This window comes from Ahaetulla prasina, chromosome 13 (genome assembly GCF_028640845.1).
Source record: "Ahaetulla prasina isolate Xishuangbanna chromosome 13, ASM2864084v1, whole genome shotgun sequence".
NCBI lineage: Eukaryota > Metazoa > Chordata > Lepidosauria > Squamata > Colubridae > Ahaetulla > Ahaetulla prasina.
In genome coordinates, this window is record NC_080551.1 from 15,467,845 (window position 1) to 15,489,216 (window position 21,372).

A 21,372-nucleotide genomic window follows, 5' to 3' on the forward strand; every position below is an offset into this window, starting at 1 on the left:
AGAAAACTGCCGATGAACTTCTGCACATAACACACTTAAATGCAGTGGGAGGTGGATTAGTATGTCATATAAGGACCCAGATTCTCTGGGGCAATAGGCTGACATTATAAACTGCTATTGCTATATTAACATAGTGACCCAACCAACTAAGGAGTTGATTTTTAGCCAACCTTTTAGACAGAAGGAGTTCATTTTTTGCCTCAGATAAAATAAATGTGAGAGGTGATTCTCAAATAAATAAGACATCCAGTAGTTGTTTCCAAAACAAAAAAAACAAGATTGGACCCAGACTCCAGAAAAGAGACCTGTCCCCTTTAAATCAAAAAGAATGTGAGATAAAGAACTTGAAACTCGTTGCCTTAATTTGCCTATGTATGGATCTGAAAGTAGAGGACAAGCTAAAATTCTTTGGGCTTCCCTCTTTGAAATCAAAAAGTAGGCGGTAGAAACGACACGGGTAATGTTTCAGGTTTGGCAAAATATACGATGTTGACCATGCTAGGGTTAATAACTTGTTTTTCTGTTTTTAATGGCAATCTTTTGGAAGAGGTGGAGATGAAATAGTGGAAATCAACGAGGCATCCGTTCAAACAATGACCCTTAGTGAAGTTCACGCTGTCCTAAGCCACTGCAATCCTGGCATTGTGCAAATTATCATTAGCAGACATCCTGATCCCCAGGTAAGATGGAAGGTGAATGAAATTTATATACTTTAATGATCCCCAAGCACTGGGACAACTGTCAAAATAGCCTTCCCCTCAAAGCGAAAAAAAGCCCCCCTACACAAATATGGGACGTGGTGGCTCAGGGGCTAGGACGTTGAGCTTGTCAATCGAAAGGTCAGCAGCTCAGCAGTTCGAATCCCTAGTGCTGCCGTGTAACGGGGTGAGCTCCTGTGACTTGTCCCAGCTTCTGCCAACCTAGCAGTTTCGAAAGCACGTAAAAATGCAAGTAGAAAAAATAGGGACCACCTTTGGGGGGAAGGTAACAGCGTTCCGTGCGCCTTTGGCATTGAGTCATTCCGGCCACATGACCACGGAGACGTCTTCGGACTGCGCTGGCTCTTCGACTTTAAAACGGAGATGAGCACCGCCCCCTAGAGTCGGCAACGACTAGCACGTATGTGCAAGGGGAACCTTTATCTTTACCTTACACAAATACGAAGATATCTTGTTGGAAAAGTCTTTCTGTTTGGAGAACCTAAGTCAGGTCTAAGTTTCATAAGGCACCTGCTGAGGCCCATATCCTTGCAAAGGTGTCTACCCCCTTATTTAGAACTTCTTGGCCATTCTCTTTCTTTCATTGTTTTGTCCCTTAACAGCAACCAGGTAGCTTCATTCTTACTATTTACAATTAATATTGCATAGCACTTCCAAGCTGAAAGGGTAAAGATGCTTTGGAGTGCATCAGACATGCATAGAGCAACTCTGTGAAACTCTTTAAAGCAGCTGTATCTCTTTTCTGGGGAATAGATGCATCGGTTTTAAGAAGCTATGTTTAAGAAGCCCCAGTACTGTGTTTTCTGAAGTATACTACTGTTTTTGGATCCAAAGTTCTGCAAAGTTGTATATAAAATTTTCCTGGAAGAAATGGTCAATTTGCATTAGGTCGAATGAAAAGTCAAAAAGTCAACTTGTTAATAAGTCTTGGCTTGAAGCTTTAGATATCTTTACTTAAACCTTGAGCAAAAAAGGCCTGAATTTCAGAATTTAATAGTGAAACCCACCTGTAGTTCCAGGGGAGACTTCAAAGTGTGATTACAAAGTATTGTGGAAATGGAAATAAAAGCAGACTTTTACCAAACTTTAAAGTTTTCATCCTGGTTTGGTGGCCTATTGCAGGTGTCTGAGCAGCAGCTAAAGGATGCAGTTTTCAACGCCATGGAAAGAGACAAATTCCATTGGAATGCAGAAGGTAAGGAATTCCCCTCGATTTAGATCAGGGCTCTCCAACCTTGGCAACTTTAAGCCTTGGCGGACTTCAACTCCCAGAATTCCCCCAGCCAGCTTTGCTTGATTCTGGGAATTGAAGTCCGCCAAGGCTTAAAGTTGCCAAGGTTGGAGATCCCTGATTTAGATATAAAGAATTTGCCATCTTTTTTTAAAGTATCCAAACTGGCCAAATCAGCTTAGATGCCTTTGTGTTCCATCAACTTGTTACCCAGATACTACAGAGTGAGAATGGGATCTTCTGGGACAAAATAATAAACAATAGTGATCTGCAGTTTTAAAAATACAGTCCAACGCTTCCCTCAATCTGGACCTAAACTGATTTAAGGGGATTTCTTCTTTGTCCTCATAAGATGTAAAAGAGAGTTAGAACTTTCAGCATATAATAGCCCTATTTTGTAACATGCAACCTTCTCCAGTTCATCCAAAGCAGAAAAATTGGATTGAAATGCATCTTCCGTGATAATATCATTGCATCAAAACTCTGAGACTTTCAGACTTTGAGACCATAAAATAAGAAATTACTCCCCTCCTGATAGGAACCATCAGCTTCACCTTCACCAAGAAAACCTTAATTGTTTTTTGAGCAATTGTAATAGAAATGAAAAAAATTAATGTGGCAGTTATTTTTGTATTCATAAAGCAGACATTAATTTTAAGAGGATTAAAATCAATGCCATATTGGTCAGTTATCAATAACAAGAAGGAATTTAGATTAGTTCCTTGAAGTGCTTTGTGAGAGTGGTGGGGTGGCCTAGAGGTGGAGCTCTTGCCTTACAATCAGGAGGCTGTGAGTTCGATCCTAGGTAGAGGCAGATATTTCTCTCTTTGGGCACAATGAGAATATAGCTGCTGAAAAAAAAACACTCCACACTGGCGACAGGAAAGGCATCCGGCCAGTAAATACTCAGCTCCATTCAGTTGCCCAGACTCCACCCTGCAAGGGATTATGAGGTCCTTAAAAGGAGATGATGGTGATACAGTGATTTGTGGAGCTTCCCAGGTAATGACATTGTGATGACCCAGGGCACGACACACAGGTAACATAAACAACTGGCAGTTCAAATTTTATTGCTCCAAATTTTCCCAAATGCTCCCACATTTCTGGCAAGTCCCAGAGCAGAGTCATAACAAACCCCCATAAAACCTCAAGCAGCCTCTGGCTGCAATTAGTCCAGCCCAGCGCTGCCTGCACCAAGGCTGCACAACAATAAATCCAAATGTATTTGGCAAATCAAGGAGTTTAGGAAGCAAAAGATCCAAGTAATTAATCCAGAATGCCAGAAGGAACGCAAGGAGTCTTGGAAAGTTCAAACGTTGGCACGCAACACTTCAGGAACTCAGTGTTTGTTCCCGACAAATGCCCTTCGTCTCCTTAAGTCTCATTCCCCAGGTGTGCCTTGTGAAGATAGGCGGGCACTCTTCTCCTGAGTAGCCTGCTCAGTCTGCGCTGTTCACGCCTTCTCTCCACTCTCCGAGCTCTTGGATCAGGAGGGGGTGGTCCTTGCTCCTCACCTCAGCTCTGTCTCTCATGTTCATTCTGCCTCTGTTCCTCCCTGCCTACAATCTGTCCTAATGCTGAAAGTCCCTGGCCTATCCCATTTTCATCCAAAGACAACAAAACCACCCTCTTAATCTCTGTCGGCTCAGGTCCGGCTCGTCTTCCTCCACAGATTCAAGTTGTGACGGGGGCATGACAGACATTTGCAACCTTCCTGTTTTGCCATGCAAGTGGCTATGTGTGGCTACTGAAGTCCTTACACAAATCCGAGGCACTTTGGGGGTGCACAGAACTATTTATGAAGGTCTTTGGATTTTAGCCATTATCTCGTATCTCTTCTCTGCAGCATTTGACTGTGCCGTGTTCTGCTTTCTATGTAGGGGGCAGTTGGCTTAAGAAAGCTCCCTGTGAAAAATACTTGGAGAAGAATGACGCTCACCTCAACCATCCTTCCCAAAAGCCAATGATCCGTTCCAGCAGCGATAGCAGTTACAATCCCAGGTCATCTTGTGGGAATGGCTTTCTTTATCAGTTGACCAACGGCCAAGGAAAAGAACATCATCTGGATATAGCTATTACACAGCCACCGGGCTCCCGGCATTCCTTTTCTGAAATGAGTTTGCGCAATGAGTCTTCCCCACCGGTATCTCAAGCCGTCGGTCCCCTTTCGTCACACACGACCAAAAAAAGCGCAGAGATCCTGGTTAGAAAACCCAGGTCATTCAAACCCAAACCTCCACCCAGGAAGTACTTCAAGCAGGATTGTCCTGATAACGAGCAGACGATCAGAGAGATGAAAGAGAGACCCAACCTTCATGAGACTGAAGCCCCACCATCTTCAAACATTCAGGTAAGGCAAGCTTCTGGTGGACAGAAGGGGTTAAAAAATGCCAGACATGGAGAGAAACAACTCAGGAATAACAGCTGTTGCCCGTTGATTTATTTATTTATTTATTTATTTTATTAGATTTTTATACCGCCCTTCTCCCGAAGGACTCAGGGCGGTGTACAGCCAAATAAAACCCACAATATACACATTAAAACAAGATTAAAACCGAACATATTACAGAGGCGGCCAAAATTTAAAACAATTTAAAACCCTAAAATATAAATAGCCCCAATTAAAAATTTAATAAAACTTTTAAGCCAGTCCCGCTTGAATAAATAAATGCGTTTTCAGCTCACGGCGAAAAGTCCGAAGATCAGGCACTTGACGTAAACCAGGGGGAAGTTCGTTCCAAAGCGTAGGAGCTCCAACAGAGAAGGCCCTACCCCTGGGGGCCGCCAGCCGACATTGCTTGGCGGACGGCACCCTGAGAAGGCCCTCTCTGTGTGAGCGTACGGGTCGGTGGGAGGCATAAGGTAACAGCAGGCGGTCCCGTAAGTACCCGGGCCCTAAGCCATGGAGCGCTTTAAAGGTGGTAACCAAAATCTTAAAGCGCACCCGAAAGACCACAAGGAGCCAGTGCAGACTGCGCAGGAGTGGTGTTACATGGGAGCAACGAGTTGCTCCCACTATTACCCGCGCAGCTGCATTCTGGACTAGCTGCAGCCTCCGGGTGCACTTCAAGGGCAGCCCCATGTAGAGAGCATTGCAATAATCCAAACGGGAAGTGACAAGAGCATGAGTGACCGTGCATAAGGCATCCCGGTCAAGGAAGGGGCGCAACTGGCGAACCAAGTGTACTTGGTGAAAGGCCCTCCTGGAGACGGCCGCCAAATGATCGTCGAACGACAGCCGCCCATCCAAGAGGACACCCAAGTTGCGCACCCTTTCCGTTGGGGCCAATAACTCGCCCCCAACAGTCAGCTGTGGTTGATATATTGCAGTTGATATATGAGGGCCAGGTTGTATCATCTAGAACAAGGCTCTCCAATCTTGGCAACTTTAGGACTTGTGGACTTCAACTCCCACAGTTCCTCAGCAATGAGGTTGCTTTGAAAGAGTTGAGATCCTAACAGGGCCCAGTTCAATGCTGAATGTAAACCATGCCCCCGCCACCCAGGGGCCAGGCTGTATAGCCAATTTTTAAAGAATCAGCTTTTTTCCTTTTGAGATGGCGAAACCATGATGAGTGTGAACCTCAGTGTGGGTTCTTCTCTCTCTGTTTTAAAAGCGGTGCATTGAATAAAGAATTAAAATGCATTTGCAAAACAAGAAAAGAAAACTCTCTGAAATGGTTCCTCTCAGAGCATTTCTGAGAACAAGCAAAAATTCTTTCTATAGGTGGGAACACAGACTGCGGGCCTCTTAAAGAAAAAAAGTTTGAGAAGACAATAGCGGGGTAGTGCTGGAGGAGGAACTAGACTTTACCCCTGAATATCTTGAGTGCAGAAGAGGAAAATATCAAGTGATATATGCAAAGCATGCAAAAAAAATAAAATAAAACCTTAGATGGCAGGAAAGCACCTAAATTTATAGAACGTCAAGAGTTTCAGAGTCAAAGGCAGTATAAAAGATTTTTCTACTATTGCTTTATTTTTTAAAAAAAAATGCTTTGGCAGATTTTCATAAAAATGATTCCGGAGATAATTTAAAGATAGATAGTCTATTTCATGTTTGGATTCACACAACACATGAACACCTTTCTTACAGTTTTGTTTAAGGTAAAAACCAGATCATATTAGACCAATGTAGACCATTTATATGTTTTGATGGGGGGGGGGGTGTCAAAGAAATAGCGATAAGCAAGGATATCAGTAATTTGTGAAGTTTCATCTCGTATGCAGAGGACCACAAATGAGATAATTAAATATGTAAGACATGATGGTAACACTTACGGTCCTGCAGTGATTAGTTCTTCAGAGGCAAAATAATTCTATTTCTAAGGTCTACAACTCTGCTCTTTAAAAAAAGGCAAAGCTTTTAGAGGCTTTTAGAAATTTATGAGACTGATTCTCCATTCTCCTTTGATCTATCCCAGATCTCCTATTGAAACTTCAGTTAGAATCTCCTTTCATATCTACCCATATAAAAATATGAGCACTTAAATCGTATCAGAAAAAACTATGGGGTTACTCACATGTAGATATTCGAATAGCTTTGGCCTGTTATTTTTCTGACTTAATTTGTGCTAATATTTAATGCTGAAGAGCCTTTTTGAAGCTTTCTGACCTTATTCTCAGCTTGCTTGACAATTTCTGTCAAATTTCTCTTGGAGTTTTTGAGATGTCTTTCTTCCTGGAGTGAAGATGTTTGTTTTCTCTTTAATGTCTTCCTTTCACACTGAAACATTCTAAGTTTCCCATCTGAAAGAACAACCATTAAAAGAGTTTTCCGTTAATGTTTTCCTTTGGGATTGAATGGAAGCAAGGGAAGCCAGAGAGTAAACCATTAAGGGTTGTACAAGAATAACAGAATAGCAGAGTTGGAAGGGGCCTTAGAGGTCTTCTAGTCCAACCCTCTGCTCAAGCAGGAGACCCTATACCAATTCAGACAAATGGCTGCCGAGCCTCTTCTTAAAAATCTCTTGTGCTGGAGCACCCACAACTTCTGGAGGCAAGTCGTTCCGCTAGTTAATTGTTTTCACTGCCAGGAAATTTCTCCTTCGTTAATTTTAATTTTTTAATTTTATTTATTTTTCATCAAGCATGTATTTTATGACAGATACAAGTGTAAACATAATTATAAATACAGGTAAAGGGTATGAATAAAAGAAAACATTAGGACAGGGATAATAGGCACACTGGTGCGTTTATGCACACCCCTTACAGACCTCTTAGGAATGGGGTGAGGTCTACAGTAGACAGTCTAAGGTTAAAGTTTTGGGGATTTGGGGAAGAAACCACAGATTTCTTCCAGGTAGTGCATTCCAGATGTTTACAACTCTGTTACTGAAGCCGTATTTTCTGCAGTCTAGTTTGGATCGGTTTACCATGAGTTTGTATCTATTGCGAGCTCTTGTATTGTTTTGGTTGAAGCTGAAGTATTCATTGGTTGGTAGGACATTGTAACAGATGATTTTATGTGCTATGCTTCGGTCAGACCGAAGACAGCGAAGTTCTAAGTTGTCTAAGACCAATATTTAGAGTCTGGTGGCATAAAGTATTTTGTTGCGAGCAGAGGAGTGGAGGACTCTTCTTGTGAAATATGTCTGGACTCATTCGATTGTATTAATGTCTGATATGCAGTGCGGGTTCCAGACAGATGAGCTGTATTCAAGAATTGGTCTGGCAAAAGTTTTGTATGCCCAAGTTTATTTCTCCAAGAAATAAACTAAATTTATTTTATAAATTTATTTTATAAATAAAATAAATTTATTTCTCCAAGAAAAGACACAGTATTCACACAGGGCCTTTTGCAAATTGAAGAACGGCAAGAAAACCACACTTTGCCCAATAACATTTCACTGACATTCTCTTCCCCTTTCGGTGAAATTTCAAAGGAAATTAAATGTGAACTGGAGTGTGTGTGTGTGGGAAGAATATTTCAACATAATTTAAGCCTCTGAAAGCATTGTTTTAATTTTTCCATAAGTAGAAGTGCATGTGTAAATCAAATCCCTATTTTGATTTTTTTTTTTTAAAAATTGCTTAGGAATTGACTGCAAAGGATTTTAAAAACTGGCAAAAAGTGATGAGTGTTTTTAAAAAGGGGGGGGAATCCTGTTTTTTAGCCCAGTGATTAGATAAGTCAGTATTAAACTAAATCCTGACTTGAGTGTTATTGACTGCAGAATCAGATGGTGTAAAGCTGAACTAACAGCATCATTTGTCAGACTTGGAAACCCAACCTAGTTCTATGCTGAGTTCCGGATGAAACTTTCTGTTTCTCTAGATGGAACAGCTCAAAGGTACCAGAGAATGCAGTTTGATGCAACTCAGTGTTGTCAGCTTTGTGCTTCCTGTTTTGTCGACAGGAAGTTGGGGACCTGCTGCGGCTGAGGAATAAGACGGTTGTAACTCACGGCGCATTTGCAAGTTCTTTAGCTCCACGAGCTGCAGAACAGCTGAAGACGTCCTCAGGAGCTGCAGATCGCGAAAAGAAAACCAACAAAGGTAAGATTTGTTTGTCTTGCCGTGGAAAGTCAGTGCTAACCAAGGAGTCTCCTTTGGAATGGGACATAGGAATGGTTGTGCAAATTTCAGCTTTGCAATCCTGGGCTAGCGATAGTTATCATGACCAAGATTGCAGACTGACATTGAGTTTTCTGCAAACCATCTGAATCAATCTGTCCAGGATTGCACTCAAAATCAATACATGAATGAGATGGGATCAGGGGTGGGTTCTACTTGCGTTTACTACTGGTTTGCAATGGGAGCGTGCATGTGCAGAAGCCCCTTGATGATGTCGGGGTGGGTGGGCAGAGCCTCCTGCTGGTTTTGCTACCGGTTCTATAGAACCAGACAGAACCGGGAGCAACCCACCACTGGATGGGATGATCTAACTGCACAACTATGTGAGTTAGTAACTGTGTCTACCTAGAAGTCTCTCAGCGGGTGGCACATCTGAATCTTGCCTAGGCTCAGAAGCTAAAGTGGGTTGGGATTTGTTAGCCTTGTATTGGAGACCATGAGGAATTTCCATGGTAGATTGCACTTGGTTTTTTTTTTTTTAAAATAGAAAAATAGAAGAAGATAACGAGCTTTCTTCTATTTTGCTGCCATAAAAACTGCATGGACATCTTAACTTGAAAGAGATTTTCTCAGTTTTTGCTTAGTTAGAAATAAATTTCACTCACAGGCGTAGGATCGCACGGGAGCAATTGTAAGGTTCCAGGATTGTCAGTGGCATAGGCAAACCAATTTTTGTACAGTTCCTTAGGTCTACTTGAGTTTGGTGGACCTTGCTTGCAAGCCTGCCCAGACTGTAGTCCTATAGGGCAACTTTGAATTCAGAACGATCCCATGGCTGAGAGCTGACATTTTGTTAACCATATGATGCATTTTAGGCAAGACGGACTCCTCTACAAGACCTGCACTCAGAAGACAAGCAAGGGTGGATTATAGCCTTGAGACCACAACCGAAGATCCTTGGGTGAGAATTTCTGACTGCATCAAAAGCTTGTTCAACCCCAGCATGGCTGAAGAAAGGTGCACCTTAAACATGCCACGTGGCATCGGGAGCAAAGACGGTGAGCCAACCTTGCATTGCTCAGGTCCAGCCCTGCAGCCCTTGGACACCGAGGAGAGCGACCCCAAAGCCTCTTCTACATCAGAAGAAGGTGACTGTGTGAAGAAAGGGCCACCTGTAGCGCCCAAACCAGCTTGGTTCCGTCAGAGCCTCAAGGGACTCAAGAAAGGAAGTCCAGATGCAAAAACTCTCCGAAACAGCAGCACTGAGCATCAGAGCATGTCGGACAATGAGACGGGCTCCATTACCAAGATCATCCGGGCATCTCCTAGAGGATCGTCAATAAAGCAGAGGATAAGCTCTTTTGAAAACCTGGGCACCCCACAGTCTCCTGAAAAGGGGACTAGGAAGCTGAGTCCAAAGCCGTCCGTTCAAAAAGACGACACTTCTAGCGGGCAGGATCCCCACACTGCCAAGTGTGATCCGCAGGAAGCGTCCGCCAGCAACATCGGCCACCAAGGTTCTGAGAGCAGCCCCCTGCCGTCATCTCTAGGAGAAAATCAGATTGGCTCCTCGTCGTCTTCCTCCTCCTCGGATCATTGCACTTCGACTTCAAAGACGAGCAACGACACCCCTCTTGACTCATCTTTGACTTTTCCAGCCTCGCAAAATACGGAACTCAACCCACCAGTCACAAAAGCACCAAGTCAACGAGCCCGGAGCTTTCCACTCACTTCATCTCAGGCATGCGAGGTGTTGAAAAGCAGCGCCGAGGAAGAAAAATGCAGCAAAATCTACTCCATTAGCAATCGCTTCTCCTCGGCTTTGATGAAATCCTTAGACGGCTTCCCTTCTCAGTCTCCTCGGTGTTCTAGGAAGAGCCCAGCTAGAACCTCCAACGGAGGGATTTCTGAATCTGGCACCGATGAAGACAAGGTTGTTATCCCTCAAGGAAGAGAAGTTCAACCTCTGGACACTGGCTATTCTCTTAAGTAAGGTCTTTCTGTTTGTAACTTTAAAGTGTGTGTTTCTTTTCTAGTTTTTTTAAAAAAATATTTATTTATTTTATTTATTTATTTTGTTGAATACATATTAGATAATATATACATGTATAAGCATGAATTGAATACATAAAATGAACACAAGTAAAGGGAACATTAGGACAAGGACGGTAGGCACGCTGGTGCTCTTATGCACGCCCCCTTACAGACCTCTTAGGAATGGGGTGAGGTCAACAGCAGAAAGACTTGGGTTAAAGTTTTGGAAATTTTGGGACGAGATCACAGAGTCAGGTAGTGCATTCCAGGCATTGACCACTCTGTTGCTGAAGTCGTATTTTCTGCAATCGAGTTGGTGCGGTTTACTTTAAGTTTGTATCTATTGTGTGCTTGTGTATTGTTGTGGTTGAAGCTGAAGTAGTCATTGACAGGTAGGACATTGTAGCAGATGATTTTATGAGCTATGCTCATAAAATCATATAATTAATATAATATAATATAATATAATATAATATAATATAATATAATATAATATAATATAATATATTATATATATATAATATAATATAATATAATATATATATATATATATATATATATAATATAATATATATATATATATAATATAATATACACAGGCAAATAAAACACATAAATACAGAGTAAAATAACAATTAAAAAACTTATTCTAAAAAGCCGAATGTTTAAAAACAATATAAAAAATAAAACCCATTTAAAACCAATAAATTTAAAATCTAATCCAGTCCTGCGCAGATAAATAAGTGTGTTTTAAGCTCGCGACAGAAGGTTCAGAGGTCCGGAAGTTGACGAAGTCCAGGGGGTAGTTCGTTCCAGAGGGAATACAATACAATACAATACAATACAATACAATAATACGATACGATACGATACGATACGATACGATACAATACAATACAATACAATACAATACAATACAATACAATACAATACAATACAATACAATACAATACAATACATAATATATCCTTGGATTTAGTATTTGCTTGGGAGCTTTAAGTCAGCTTTTCTACAAATGCTCATATAATATACTAAGCTATCATATGATTTTGGTTTTGGCTTAGAATTATGCTCCCATTTACCCATGTTGGCTTAGTGTTACTGATAAACTAGATCCTGTAGTTACATGTCTGTCGAGTTTCTCAGTCATCCAGGTCATAGTTGTCTCAAAGGCGCTTTTTCAAGAGGCAACTGGACTTTCTTTTGTTTTTCCTTGAAGACATTTCACTTCTCATTCAATACGCTTCTTCACTTCTGACGTTCAAAACTGAAGAAGCTCTTTGGATGAGAAGTGAAACATTTTCAAGGAAAAAGACAGTCCAGTTGCCTCTTGAGAAAGCACTTTTGGGGTGGCCAGTGGCTATGATCAACAAATCATGGTTTTAAAAACTCCGGCTTAACATGTCGCACCTTTCAAATTTTTATCCACAGTTTTTCTCTCAGAAGGGAAGGGCAAAAGTCTTGTTTAAGCAAGGCATCCTAACAGGTGATGGGATGTTTTAGATATTCTCTGAAAACAAAGAATAATTGAAGAGATGTCAAGAAGGCTTTTAAATGCTCTTCACCTATGGCATTTGCCTTGCTGAGGTCTCTAACATAGCTAGAGATCCAGAGGGAGCATTCTGTGAATATCTCAGGAATTAAGGAAGGCCATGGATCTTGCATATTTTTCTGATCCCCTCTGAAACTGAAGAGGAATTATCATTCTTCTCTTCCTTCAACTCAACTAGGACCATCCCCGTAGCAATTTTAGATAAGTCTTTTGTCTTCAGATCCCTACTCTTGTAATAATTTGAATGCAGTATTTAAAATCTGCTGTTTTATTTATTTCATGTATTGATGTAAGTGGCAGGAGGTTCTACCCCAGGTGTTATTTTTAGGAAAGCCAGGCAGATTGGAGGTTGTTGAAGAGATGGTCAAAAAAAGGAGCATTTTTAGGCACTTTCTCAGGCGTCTCGTCACCCTCCTTTAGAATTCCTCTAGAACAGGGGTCTCCAACCTTGGTCCCTTTAAGACTTGTGGACTTCAACTCCCAGAGTTCCTCAGCCAGCTTTGCTGACTCTGGGAGTTGAAGTCCATAAGTCTTAAAGGGACCAAGGTTGGAGACCCCTGCTCTAGAATTCTCTTGGTTTGTAAAACAGATTTCTTGAAGCAAGCTGTCTTTTGATCAGTTGCAATGGGAATTGTCCCTAGAAGAGTTAGCTGTGGGTTGGCCATGGAAATTTTGAGGCAGACAGTTTCCGTTGAGCCAATGCTGGCAGTCTGAAAATGACCCAGTTTTTTCACTGACATATTTCAATACATTTTTGAGGAGAAACCCTTGCAGTTGATGTGGCAAGAGTTGGTACATTCCAATGACTCTCTTGACTCTTTGCCTAACTAATAAAAAGGTAAAGGTTCCCCTCGCACATATGTGCTAGTCATTTCAAAGCCAAAGAGCCAGCGCTGTCCGAAGACGTCTTGGTCATGTGGCTGGCATGACTCAACACCAAAGGCGCACGGAACGCTGATACCTTCCCACCAAAGGTGGTCCTTATTTTTTCTACTTGCATTTTTTTACATGCTTTCGAACTGCTACATTGGCAGAAGCTGGGACAAGTAACAGGCGCTCACCCCATTACGCAGCACTAGGGATTCGAACCACTGAACTGCCGACCTTTCGATTGACAAGCTCAGCATCTTAGCCACTGAGTCACTGTGTCCCTGCCTAATGAAGTTACTTGGATAAGTAATGAAAGGTCTTAGAGGAATAAACTTTGGTCCAGTTGCCATGAATTTAACTATTTTAAGATACTTTTGGCCTGGATGCTTGAGTTTTCATCACCATATTTCAATACATTTTTGGGAAAAATCTATGGGTGGACTTACTATCTACTTACCTTCCTTACCAGCTCGGGAGTGCATGAGCATATGCAGAAGGCAAAAAACACATTACTTAAACCTGGGTGGGTGGGCGGAGCTTTGGTCTGCCATTGCTACCGGATTGCTGAACTACCGGACGCGATCGCTACCGGATCATGTGATCCGGTTCGATCTGGTAGCATTTCACCCCTGGAAAAACCCCTTCAGTTGATGGGGCAAGAGTTGGAACATTCCAATGACTCTCTACCTAACTAATTTTTTTATTTTGACTGATGAAGATACTTGGACGAGTAATGAAAAGTCTCAGATTAATAACCTTTGGTCCAGTTGCTGTGAATCAAGAGCAACCCAATAAAAGAGACCTTTGAAACTTTCAAATTTTCTCAAAATTTGGTCTCTTTGTAGAAAAATGGCCCTAAAAACCACAAGTTGAAATTGGGTTTTTACTAACTTTGAAAGGTCAATTATAGTAATTGCTTGGAAAACCTTTTATTTTGACACCAGCTTCTCTGTTGCAATGCGGGCCCTCTATTCTTCCATCACACATGGTTATTTGAGGAAATTACAGCATATTCTTCTCCCCTTGACCACCCCCAGGCCTATGCCTTCATTGCTTCTGCTTTTAAATCTCAACATGCTGAGTCTCCCTTTATTTATGAAGCAGGTTCTGAGAAATGGGAGAGCATGTGACTTTCATGACTCTAAGTGTGGTGAATATAGACACCCAGTGGTTGTAAGAGACTGAGTTTCAGAAGAAACAAAGACTTGTCAGTATTCCCTGAAATATAGAAGGTCTCCGTTCAATCTTCATGAGCTCTTCTACTTTGAAGAGCCTGGGTCTCTCTGGAAACAACTCTGAAATAGCACCAGTTTGGCTGTATTTGAGAGCTGAGGTGATTTATTTCTGACTCAATTGTAGGTTATTTGAAACCATGATAAACAGTTCTTTAAATCGAAACAGCTTTGTGGAGTTTGTGGGCAGTTCTGTTTTTCAATTTGCAGGAACTTCACGTTCTGGGCTTCAGGCCTTTGAAAAGGAAAAATGCTTCTAGCTTTTCTGCTGTTCCTCGTTGGGGAATGGATGGAGAGATGGATGGAGATAGATAGATATAGATAGATTACTATAGATAGACAGACAGACAGACAGATATATATATATATATATAGGGAGAGAGAGGGGGGGAAGATATGGATGGCGATATAGACAGACAGACAGATAAATGGATAGCGATAGATGGATAGTTAGATAGATGATAGATAGATAGATAGATAGATAGATAGATAGATAGATAGATAGATAGATAGATAGATAGATAGATAGATAGATAGATAGATAGATAGATGTGGAGGGGAAGAGAGGGAGAGAGAGAAGAAGAAGGGAGAAATGCACACTATATGGAGTAAGATATGGAAGGATGATTATATTTCTGCAAAACTGCAACATTTCTGCATTTCTTTTATTCCCTTTTGAAGGGAGTGAAAATAAGGGGCAGCACCTAGAAGAAGGACTGTGATTTTTGTACTCCAAACACGCTGACATTGGCATTTTGGAAGACAATCATAAATCATTTTAAAACTCTTTTGAGGAATTGAAAGTGCTGCTGGTGTACCCTGTAAAGCCACTGCTGGTTTTAAGTATGGTTTGCTGAATAAGTCCCGATTTCTGAATTCAAATACTTTGCTAGGACAAGTAAGAAGACTGTAACCCTGTAATAAGAACCTATAGAATCCATTTTTGATCCTGAACATCCGTTTCTCTATTCTTATCAGAATAAATAAGATATATTCTGATATTCTGAATAGGTATTAGATATTCTGACATTTCCTTTTCCGCTAAGAAATGAATTAAACAAAAAAAGGAATATCTGAAAAACATGAGTGAGTTGGTGGTAATAAGAGTCTAGAAAGTGGCTTGACTGTAATGTGGAGAAGAAATAGAAAAATTAAAAGAAGACCTTTCAAATTGAACCCAACTGCTTCTTATTCAGCATTTTTTGTTTCCTCTTCTCAAACTGTCTAGCCTTTCTGAGTTGAGAGACTACGGAGCAAATCACCCAGACAAAGAGAAAAGGGAAGATAAGAAGAAAGCCTGCCCATCTCCAACCCTGGGAACCTCCGGGCAAGCGGTCATCTCTCTCCTCACCCCTGAAGAACTGGAGAAGCTTCTGGAGGAGGTGAAATCTTTGGATGAAGCAACACTCAAGGCAAGTCTTTGACATCCTCAACTTTTCCAGTATCTTCTTCTAACCAGGAACCTTTGAGCGTTTCATACAACGATCCTTATTGCTCTCAACCAGCAGAGCAAATAGTGTCAGTACAGGGGTGGGATTCTACCGGTTCGGGCAAACCGGTAGCTCCAATGATCAGCTCGGCCCGCCTGCCCACCCCTGCGCTTTGCTTACCTTTATCTGCAGATTGCTGTGCCTCAGCTGTTTTAATTCCCTAGCACTAACGCGGAAGGGGACTTTTTTTTGTTGAACTGCGCACAGGCATGAAGCGCGCATCTGGCGCAGGCACACATGAAGCCTGTGTGCGAAGCGCGCGATCGCCCAAACCGGTTGTTAAACCGGAAGGATCCCACCACTGTGTCAGTATGATGGAATATTCCATCCATCCATCCATCTATTTCCTAGCACTGATTCAGTTATCCAGGTGGGGGCGCCACTTTCACTTGATGCATTCAAGCGGAAGCTGAGGATGAATATATCCTCGGGAATGCTTTAATACTTGCATTATTCAGGATCTTCTTTCGCTTCTCACCTATTTATTTGTTTCGTTTTGTTTTGTTTTGCACAGCAACTCAGTGACATTCATGTGACAATTCTGCATAAGGAAGAAGGGACTGGCCTGGGGTTTAGCTTGGCTGGTGGAATAGATCTTGAAAACAAAGCTGTTGTCGTAAGTAATATGCCGGGTGGTTTATTTTAGAGGGGGACCTATCAGCTTCCTTTGTGAGTATAATTTCAGTTCCTGGCTCATATGGATTCTTCTATAATCAGGAGAAGGCTGGAAGCCCAGTCTCTCCAGTCCTAGTTCATCCCTTCCACAACTGTACCACATTATCTTGTTGCACATCAGAGGTGGGTTTCAGCAGGTTCTGGAGAATTGGTAGCGAAAATTTTGAGTAGTTCAGAGAACCGGTAAATACCACCTCTGACTGGCCCCACCCTCATCTATTCTCTGCCTCCCAATTCCCAGCTGATCGGGAGGAAATGGGAATTTTGCAGTAACTTTCCTCTGGAGTGGGGTGGGAATGAAGATTTTGCAGTATCCTTCCCCTGCCACGCCCACCAAGCCACGCCCATCATGCCATGCCACGCCCACCAAGCCACACCCACAGACCGGTAGTAAAAAAAATTAAAACCCACCACTGTTGCACATAATGGAATGGAAGTAAAGTAAAATCGTATTCTGAAGTTAAAATATATTAACTTCCCTCCCTCCCTCCCTTCATTTTTATTTTCTCTATTAGTACAATTTTCCTACTTATTTGCCTCTCCATAGACAAATTCAAAAACGTTCCTGTTTTCTAGGATCTTCCTATTGCTTGTCTGTCTTTAAGGAAAAAAAGCCCCACAATAATTTTGTTTGATTAGCGCTGGTAAGAATATTATAAATTAATCCTGTTTTTAAATGGAACCAGGGCTAATTTGCTGACACTCTCCACTTCTCAAACTCTTATCATGCAATTAAAAAAAATAATAATAATCTCACCCACCTTACTTCTCCCAATGCAAATGAAAGACTGGTAAGGACGCTTCCTCAACTATATACGTCTTTTTGTAACAGGTTCACAAAGTCTTCCCCAGCGGCCTAGCATCTCAGGAAGGAACTATCCAAAAGGGGGATGAAGTCTTATCGATCAATGGGAAATCTCTCAAGGGTGCCACTCACAGCGAAGCGCTGGAGATCTTGCGAAAAGCACGACATCTCAGGCTGGCAGTGATTGTCACACGAAAACCCAAAGAGAGAGAATGGAGCGCCCAAAGTGGCTTGCTTGAGTCCTCAGCATCAACAGGAAGCGAAACTTCAATGGATTCCAGTGAGTCTGGGGTCTGATGGCGGGGAAGCAGGGGTGAAATCTACTTACCTTCCTTAATGGTTCGGAAGTGCATGCGCCCTGTGCGCTTCGCTCATGCAGACTTTCTGCACATGCGCAAAATCTTCTGTGCATGCACAGGGGGTAAAAAACACATTACTTCCTGGTTAAAACCAGGAAGTAATGACACCCAGGTGGATGGGCGGAGCTTTGCTCCGCCATCGCTATCTGATCGCTGAACTCCCGGCCACAATCGCTACCGGATCGTGCGATCCGGTCCGATTCGGCAGCATTTCACCCCTGGTGGGAAGGGAATGGGTGCTGATACTATAGAGAGGGATTAATGGCAAAGAGTATGCACGGAAGGTATCTTGATGCAATTTTGTGGTCATCAGTAGAAAGCATACTCAAAACAATCGAGGGAAAGAAGTTGGTGGAGGAAGAAGTATTTGCATAGAATTACATAGAATTAGGGGAAAACCGAAGAGAGGGAGGGAGGGAGAGAGAGGAGGGGAGGGAGGGAGAGAACAAGTGATATGCGCCACAGTGGCACAGTGGTTAGAGTGCAGTACTGCAGGCTACTTCTGCTGACTGCCGGCTGCCTGCAATTTGGCAGCTCAAATCTCACCAGGCTCAAGGTTGACTCAGCCTTCCATCCTTCTGAGGTGGGTAAAATGAGGAGCCAGATTCTTGGGGGCCATAGGCTGCTTAGAGAGGGCTGTAAAAAGCACTGTGAAGTGGTATACAAGTCTAAGTGCTATTGCTATTGCTAAATGGAGAAAATATTTTCCAAAAAACCCCTCAAGAATCACAAGTAAGGTAATTCTACACACTTTGCTTGACTCTTCCAGGCCCCAGTGGGCAATTAGTCTCTAAAATCTTTTGGAAAGTTAAAGTTTCCAAACATATGAAGAAGATTCCAAGCTTTTAGGACAGAACTTTCAAAATATTCTCCATTTCAAAACTATGTTATCCCGCTTTGGCGACTTCCATTAAACTTTTCAAGTTTCGCTTCTGTAAATGACAGGAAATTTTGCTGCCCAGATTTCAGCAATTTATAGGCAAAGGGAGCTCGGGAAACTTCAAAAAAAGAAAAGGGGCTTGATTAGGGTCCACATAAGGGCCTATGCACTCTAACTATCTGCCCATAGATGGTTATCGAGTCAGGTTATTATCCCTCTAAGTTAACTGTCTGAGATCCTTTTTGTGGCCCAGTATAAAAGGTAAAGGTAAAGGTCCCCCTCGCACATACGTGCTAGTCGTTCCCAACTCTAAGGGGCGGTGCTCATCTCTGTTTCAAAGCCGAAGAGCCAGCGCTGTCAGAAGATGTTTCCATGGTCATGTGACCAGCATGACCCAACGCCAAAGGCACATGGAACGCTGTTACCTTCCCACCAAAGGTGGTCCCTATTTTTCTACTTGCATTTTTTAGGTGCTTTCGAACTGCTAGGTTGGCTGAAGCTGGGACAAGTAACGGGAACTCACCCCATTACATGGCAGCACTAGGGATTTGAACCGCTGAACTGCTGACCTTTCGATCAACAAGCTCAGCGTCTTACCCACTAAGCCACCGCATCCCAGTGGCCCAGTATAGAACATATCTATCTGTATAAAACTGATGGTTTTCTGTAGCACCATGCCATGTTCTAGCTTTTTACTAACAAAACTCATTCTTCTTCAACAATATTCTGCTTTGACCCAGCACCAGAAGATCTGATCTTTACAGTTACCCTGGAGAAGACATCCGCAGGTTTAGGTTTCACTCTGGAAGGAGGAAAAGGCTCCATTCATGGAGATAAACCAATCACCATCAGCCGGCTTTTTAAAGGTACGGTGGTTTGGTAGGTGTGATGTTTTGGCCGATGCTGTCATGTCGAAGGAGAAATATGTCAACAGAGAAACTAGAGGAGGCATTTAAACTTTTCTGCAAATGTTAAACTGGAAACATATGAATGGACCAGAACAACTGGATGGTCATTTTGAGGGCAAGATGCTTTGTGCATGTTGAAATTTAGAGGAACCATTCAGGCTACTTTGTAGTAAATCGTGGATTAAATCCTGCACCCTTTTTAATCCCTCTAAACCAGGGGTCTCCAACCTTAGCAACTTTAAGACTTGTGGACTTCAACTCCCAGAGTTCTTAAAGTTGCTAAGGTTGGAGACCCCTGCTCTAAGCCACTGTGCCAATCTCTTGCAATATAAAGTCACACAAATGGAGACTGTGTTTGCTATTATGGTAAACTCGTGATGGTGTTGATGGATCCCTCTCAAACTGCACATTATTTTTAAGAACATGGAAATGGCTCATTTATTCAGTTAATTGGCTCATTAGATTTAGACTCCACCCAACTGAAAAATGGCTCTGGGCAGTTTACTTTTGCATACCACTTATTGGGAAGCATGTGAGAGGATGCTGTTATTATCCTCACCTATTCAGTTGACTTCCTAGGAACCTCTTGATGGGAACGGAAGACTGGACCAGTTGAATCCAAAGCCTGGTCCAGATTCAGGGCTTCTCTAATATCCGTAACATGCTGTGGGTTGGAGACACCTTTCATGGTCAGAATGCTTGTTGAGGGTGGAGGTTCGTTCTCCGAGCTTGTAGGTAGGCTTCCTAAGGTTTTGTTACCAGGTTAGGTAACCTCTTCAGTGGAGTTTAGGGGATGTCTGTGTCTTTGCTCTTCTACTGATAAAGGCTTTGTGTGGTCAGTAGGTCTTGAGATGGGGAGGTCAGGTCAGGTGAGGGTCTTCTGATGGGTCAGGTGTGAGTGTGTCAAGTGAGGGTCTTGTGATGGGGATATCATGTCAGCTGAGGGTCACTGGGAGGTGAAGTCCTGGTTGTGGGGCTTGGGGAGGTTGGTTGAGGGTTGGTTCCATCACCAGTTGGCTATACAATGGATTTGAATTCTGAGAATTTGTAGGCTTGTTGTAGGTCGGTGTGTCTGTTGATGGAATTCCTTATGGAGTGCCAGTCTTCGATGAACTCACGTGCGTGGCAGGTGGGTAGCGTGGCCAATGACTCTTGTATTGTTCCAATCAAATTGATGCTGCACCGCTTTCCTTCTCTGGGTACCCATGAATGACCAATGTGTATTTTGGTATCTCTCTCACACACCCCTATCCTCCCACACATTGCTAACACCCCACTTTGCATCTTTCAGGCATGACACCCCAACACAACCCTCCTGTTCAGCCCGGAGATGAGCTGCTGCAGGTGCACACCCACCTGATGCAAGGACTCACCCGCTTCGAAGCTTGGAATATCATCCGGACCTTACCAGATGGGTTCATTACTGCCATTATCAGGAGGAAAAATGCAGTGGCTGGAACGGTTTCCTCTCTCCATGGAGAGGAGTAGTGGCCATGATGAGCGCAACGCTCAAAGAGATTCAGAACTGCTATGACCCAAACTACGGACTCATCCCTTGCTCGGGATCAGCTACTCTGCAGCTGATTTTAACGGCCCGGGTTCTTTGCTCTCAAAGGGAATGTCAAGAAAGGCAGAGATGAGGAGGCCAATGAAAACAGCTCACTTGTTTGTGTTCGCAGTATCGTTAAAAGTTCCTGTGGGGAGCTGTGCCCGAACTAATCCAGGATTTTGCCGAAAGCAAAAGGGCAGAACCCTGAAAGAAGATTTGATGGCAGAGGAGATAGCGGGATTAATTAACCGGGCCTCGATTGCCTAATAAGCATCAAAGCAAACAAAGCAAAGCCCAGCGCACGGAGATCCATTTCAGCCTTCCTTCGATGCAACCTGGAGGGTGTATCTTGGAATGTGAGGCCTTGATTGGCCATTCCTGGGATTACAAGTGTGTAAAAGTGTGCATATATTTCCATCACTGGGAAAACACATCCCTCTCACTTTGGACTGGCTGTAGATTGTCCGTGGCTGGATCAGGAAAGCCTGATTTAAACCCCATTTTTACCTGTTCCTGCAATAAAGTATCGTTCTTTTAATCATGTTACCTTTA

General features: G+C 42.6%; 1 protein-coding gene across 11 annotated transcripts in view; it reads left to right on the plus strand.

Moving 5' to 3' along the window:
- The window catches only part of IL16 (interleukin 16), a 64,428-nt gene extending 43,065 nt beyond the window's left edge, over positions 1-21,363 (plus strand). For 10 of the 11 annotated variants that reach the window (XM_058155839.1, XM_058155838.1, XM_058155841.1 and 7 more), the window contains 10 exons: positions 548-680; positions 1,842-1,914; positions 3,831-4,300; positions 8,310-8,448; positions 9,342-10,455; positions 15,383-15,566; positions 16,159-16,260; positions 17,152-17,404; positions 19,104-19,229; positions 20,563-21,363. In XM_058155839.1, coding sequence (XP_058011822.1) covers positions 548-680; positions 1,842-1,914; positions 3,831-4,300; positions 8,310-8,448; positions 9,342-10,455; positions 15,383-15,566; positions 16,159-16,260; positions 17,152-17,404; positions 19,104-19,229; positions 20,563-20,759 — 2,791 coding nt within the window. In that variant the 3' untranslated portion in view covers positions 20,760-21,363. The remainder of the gene's footprint in view (positions 1-547; positions 681-1,841; positions 1,915-3,830; positions 4,301-8,309; positions 8,449-9,341; positions 10,456-15,382; positions 15,567-16,158; positions 16,261-17,151; positions 17,405-19,103; positions 19,230-20,562) is intronic. The other variant, XR_009151987.1, reaches the window with a different exon arrangement.
- The last annotated feature ends 9 nt before the right edge of the window (positions 21,364-21,372 follow it).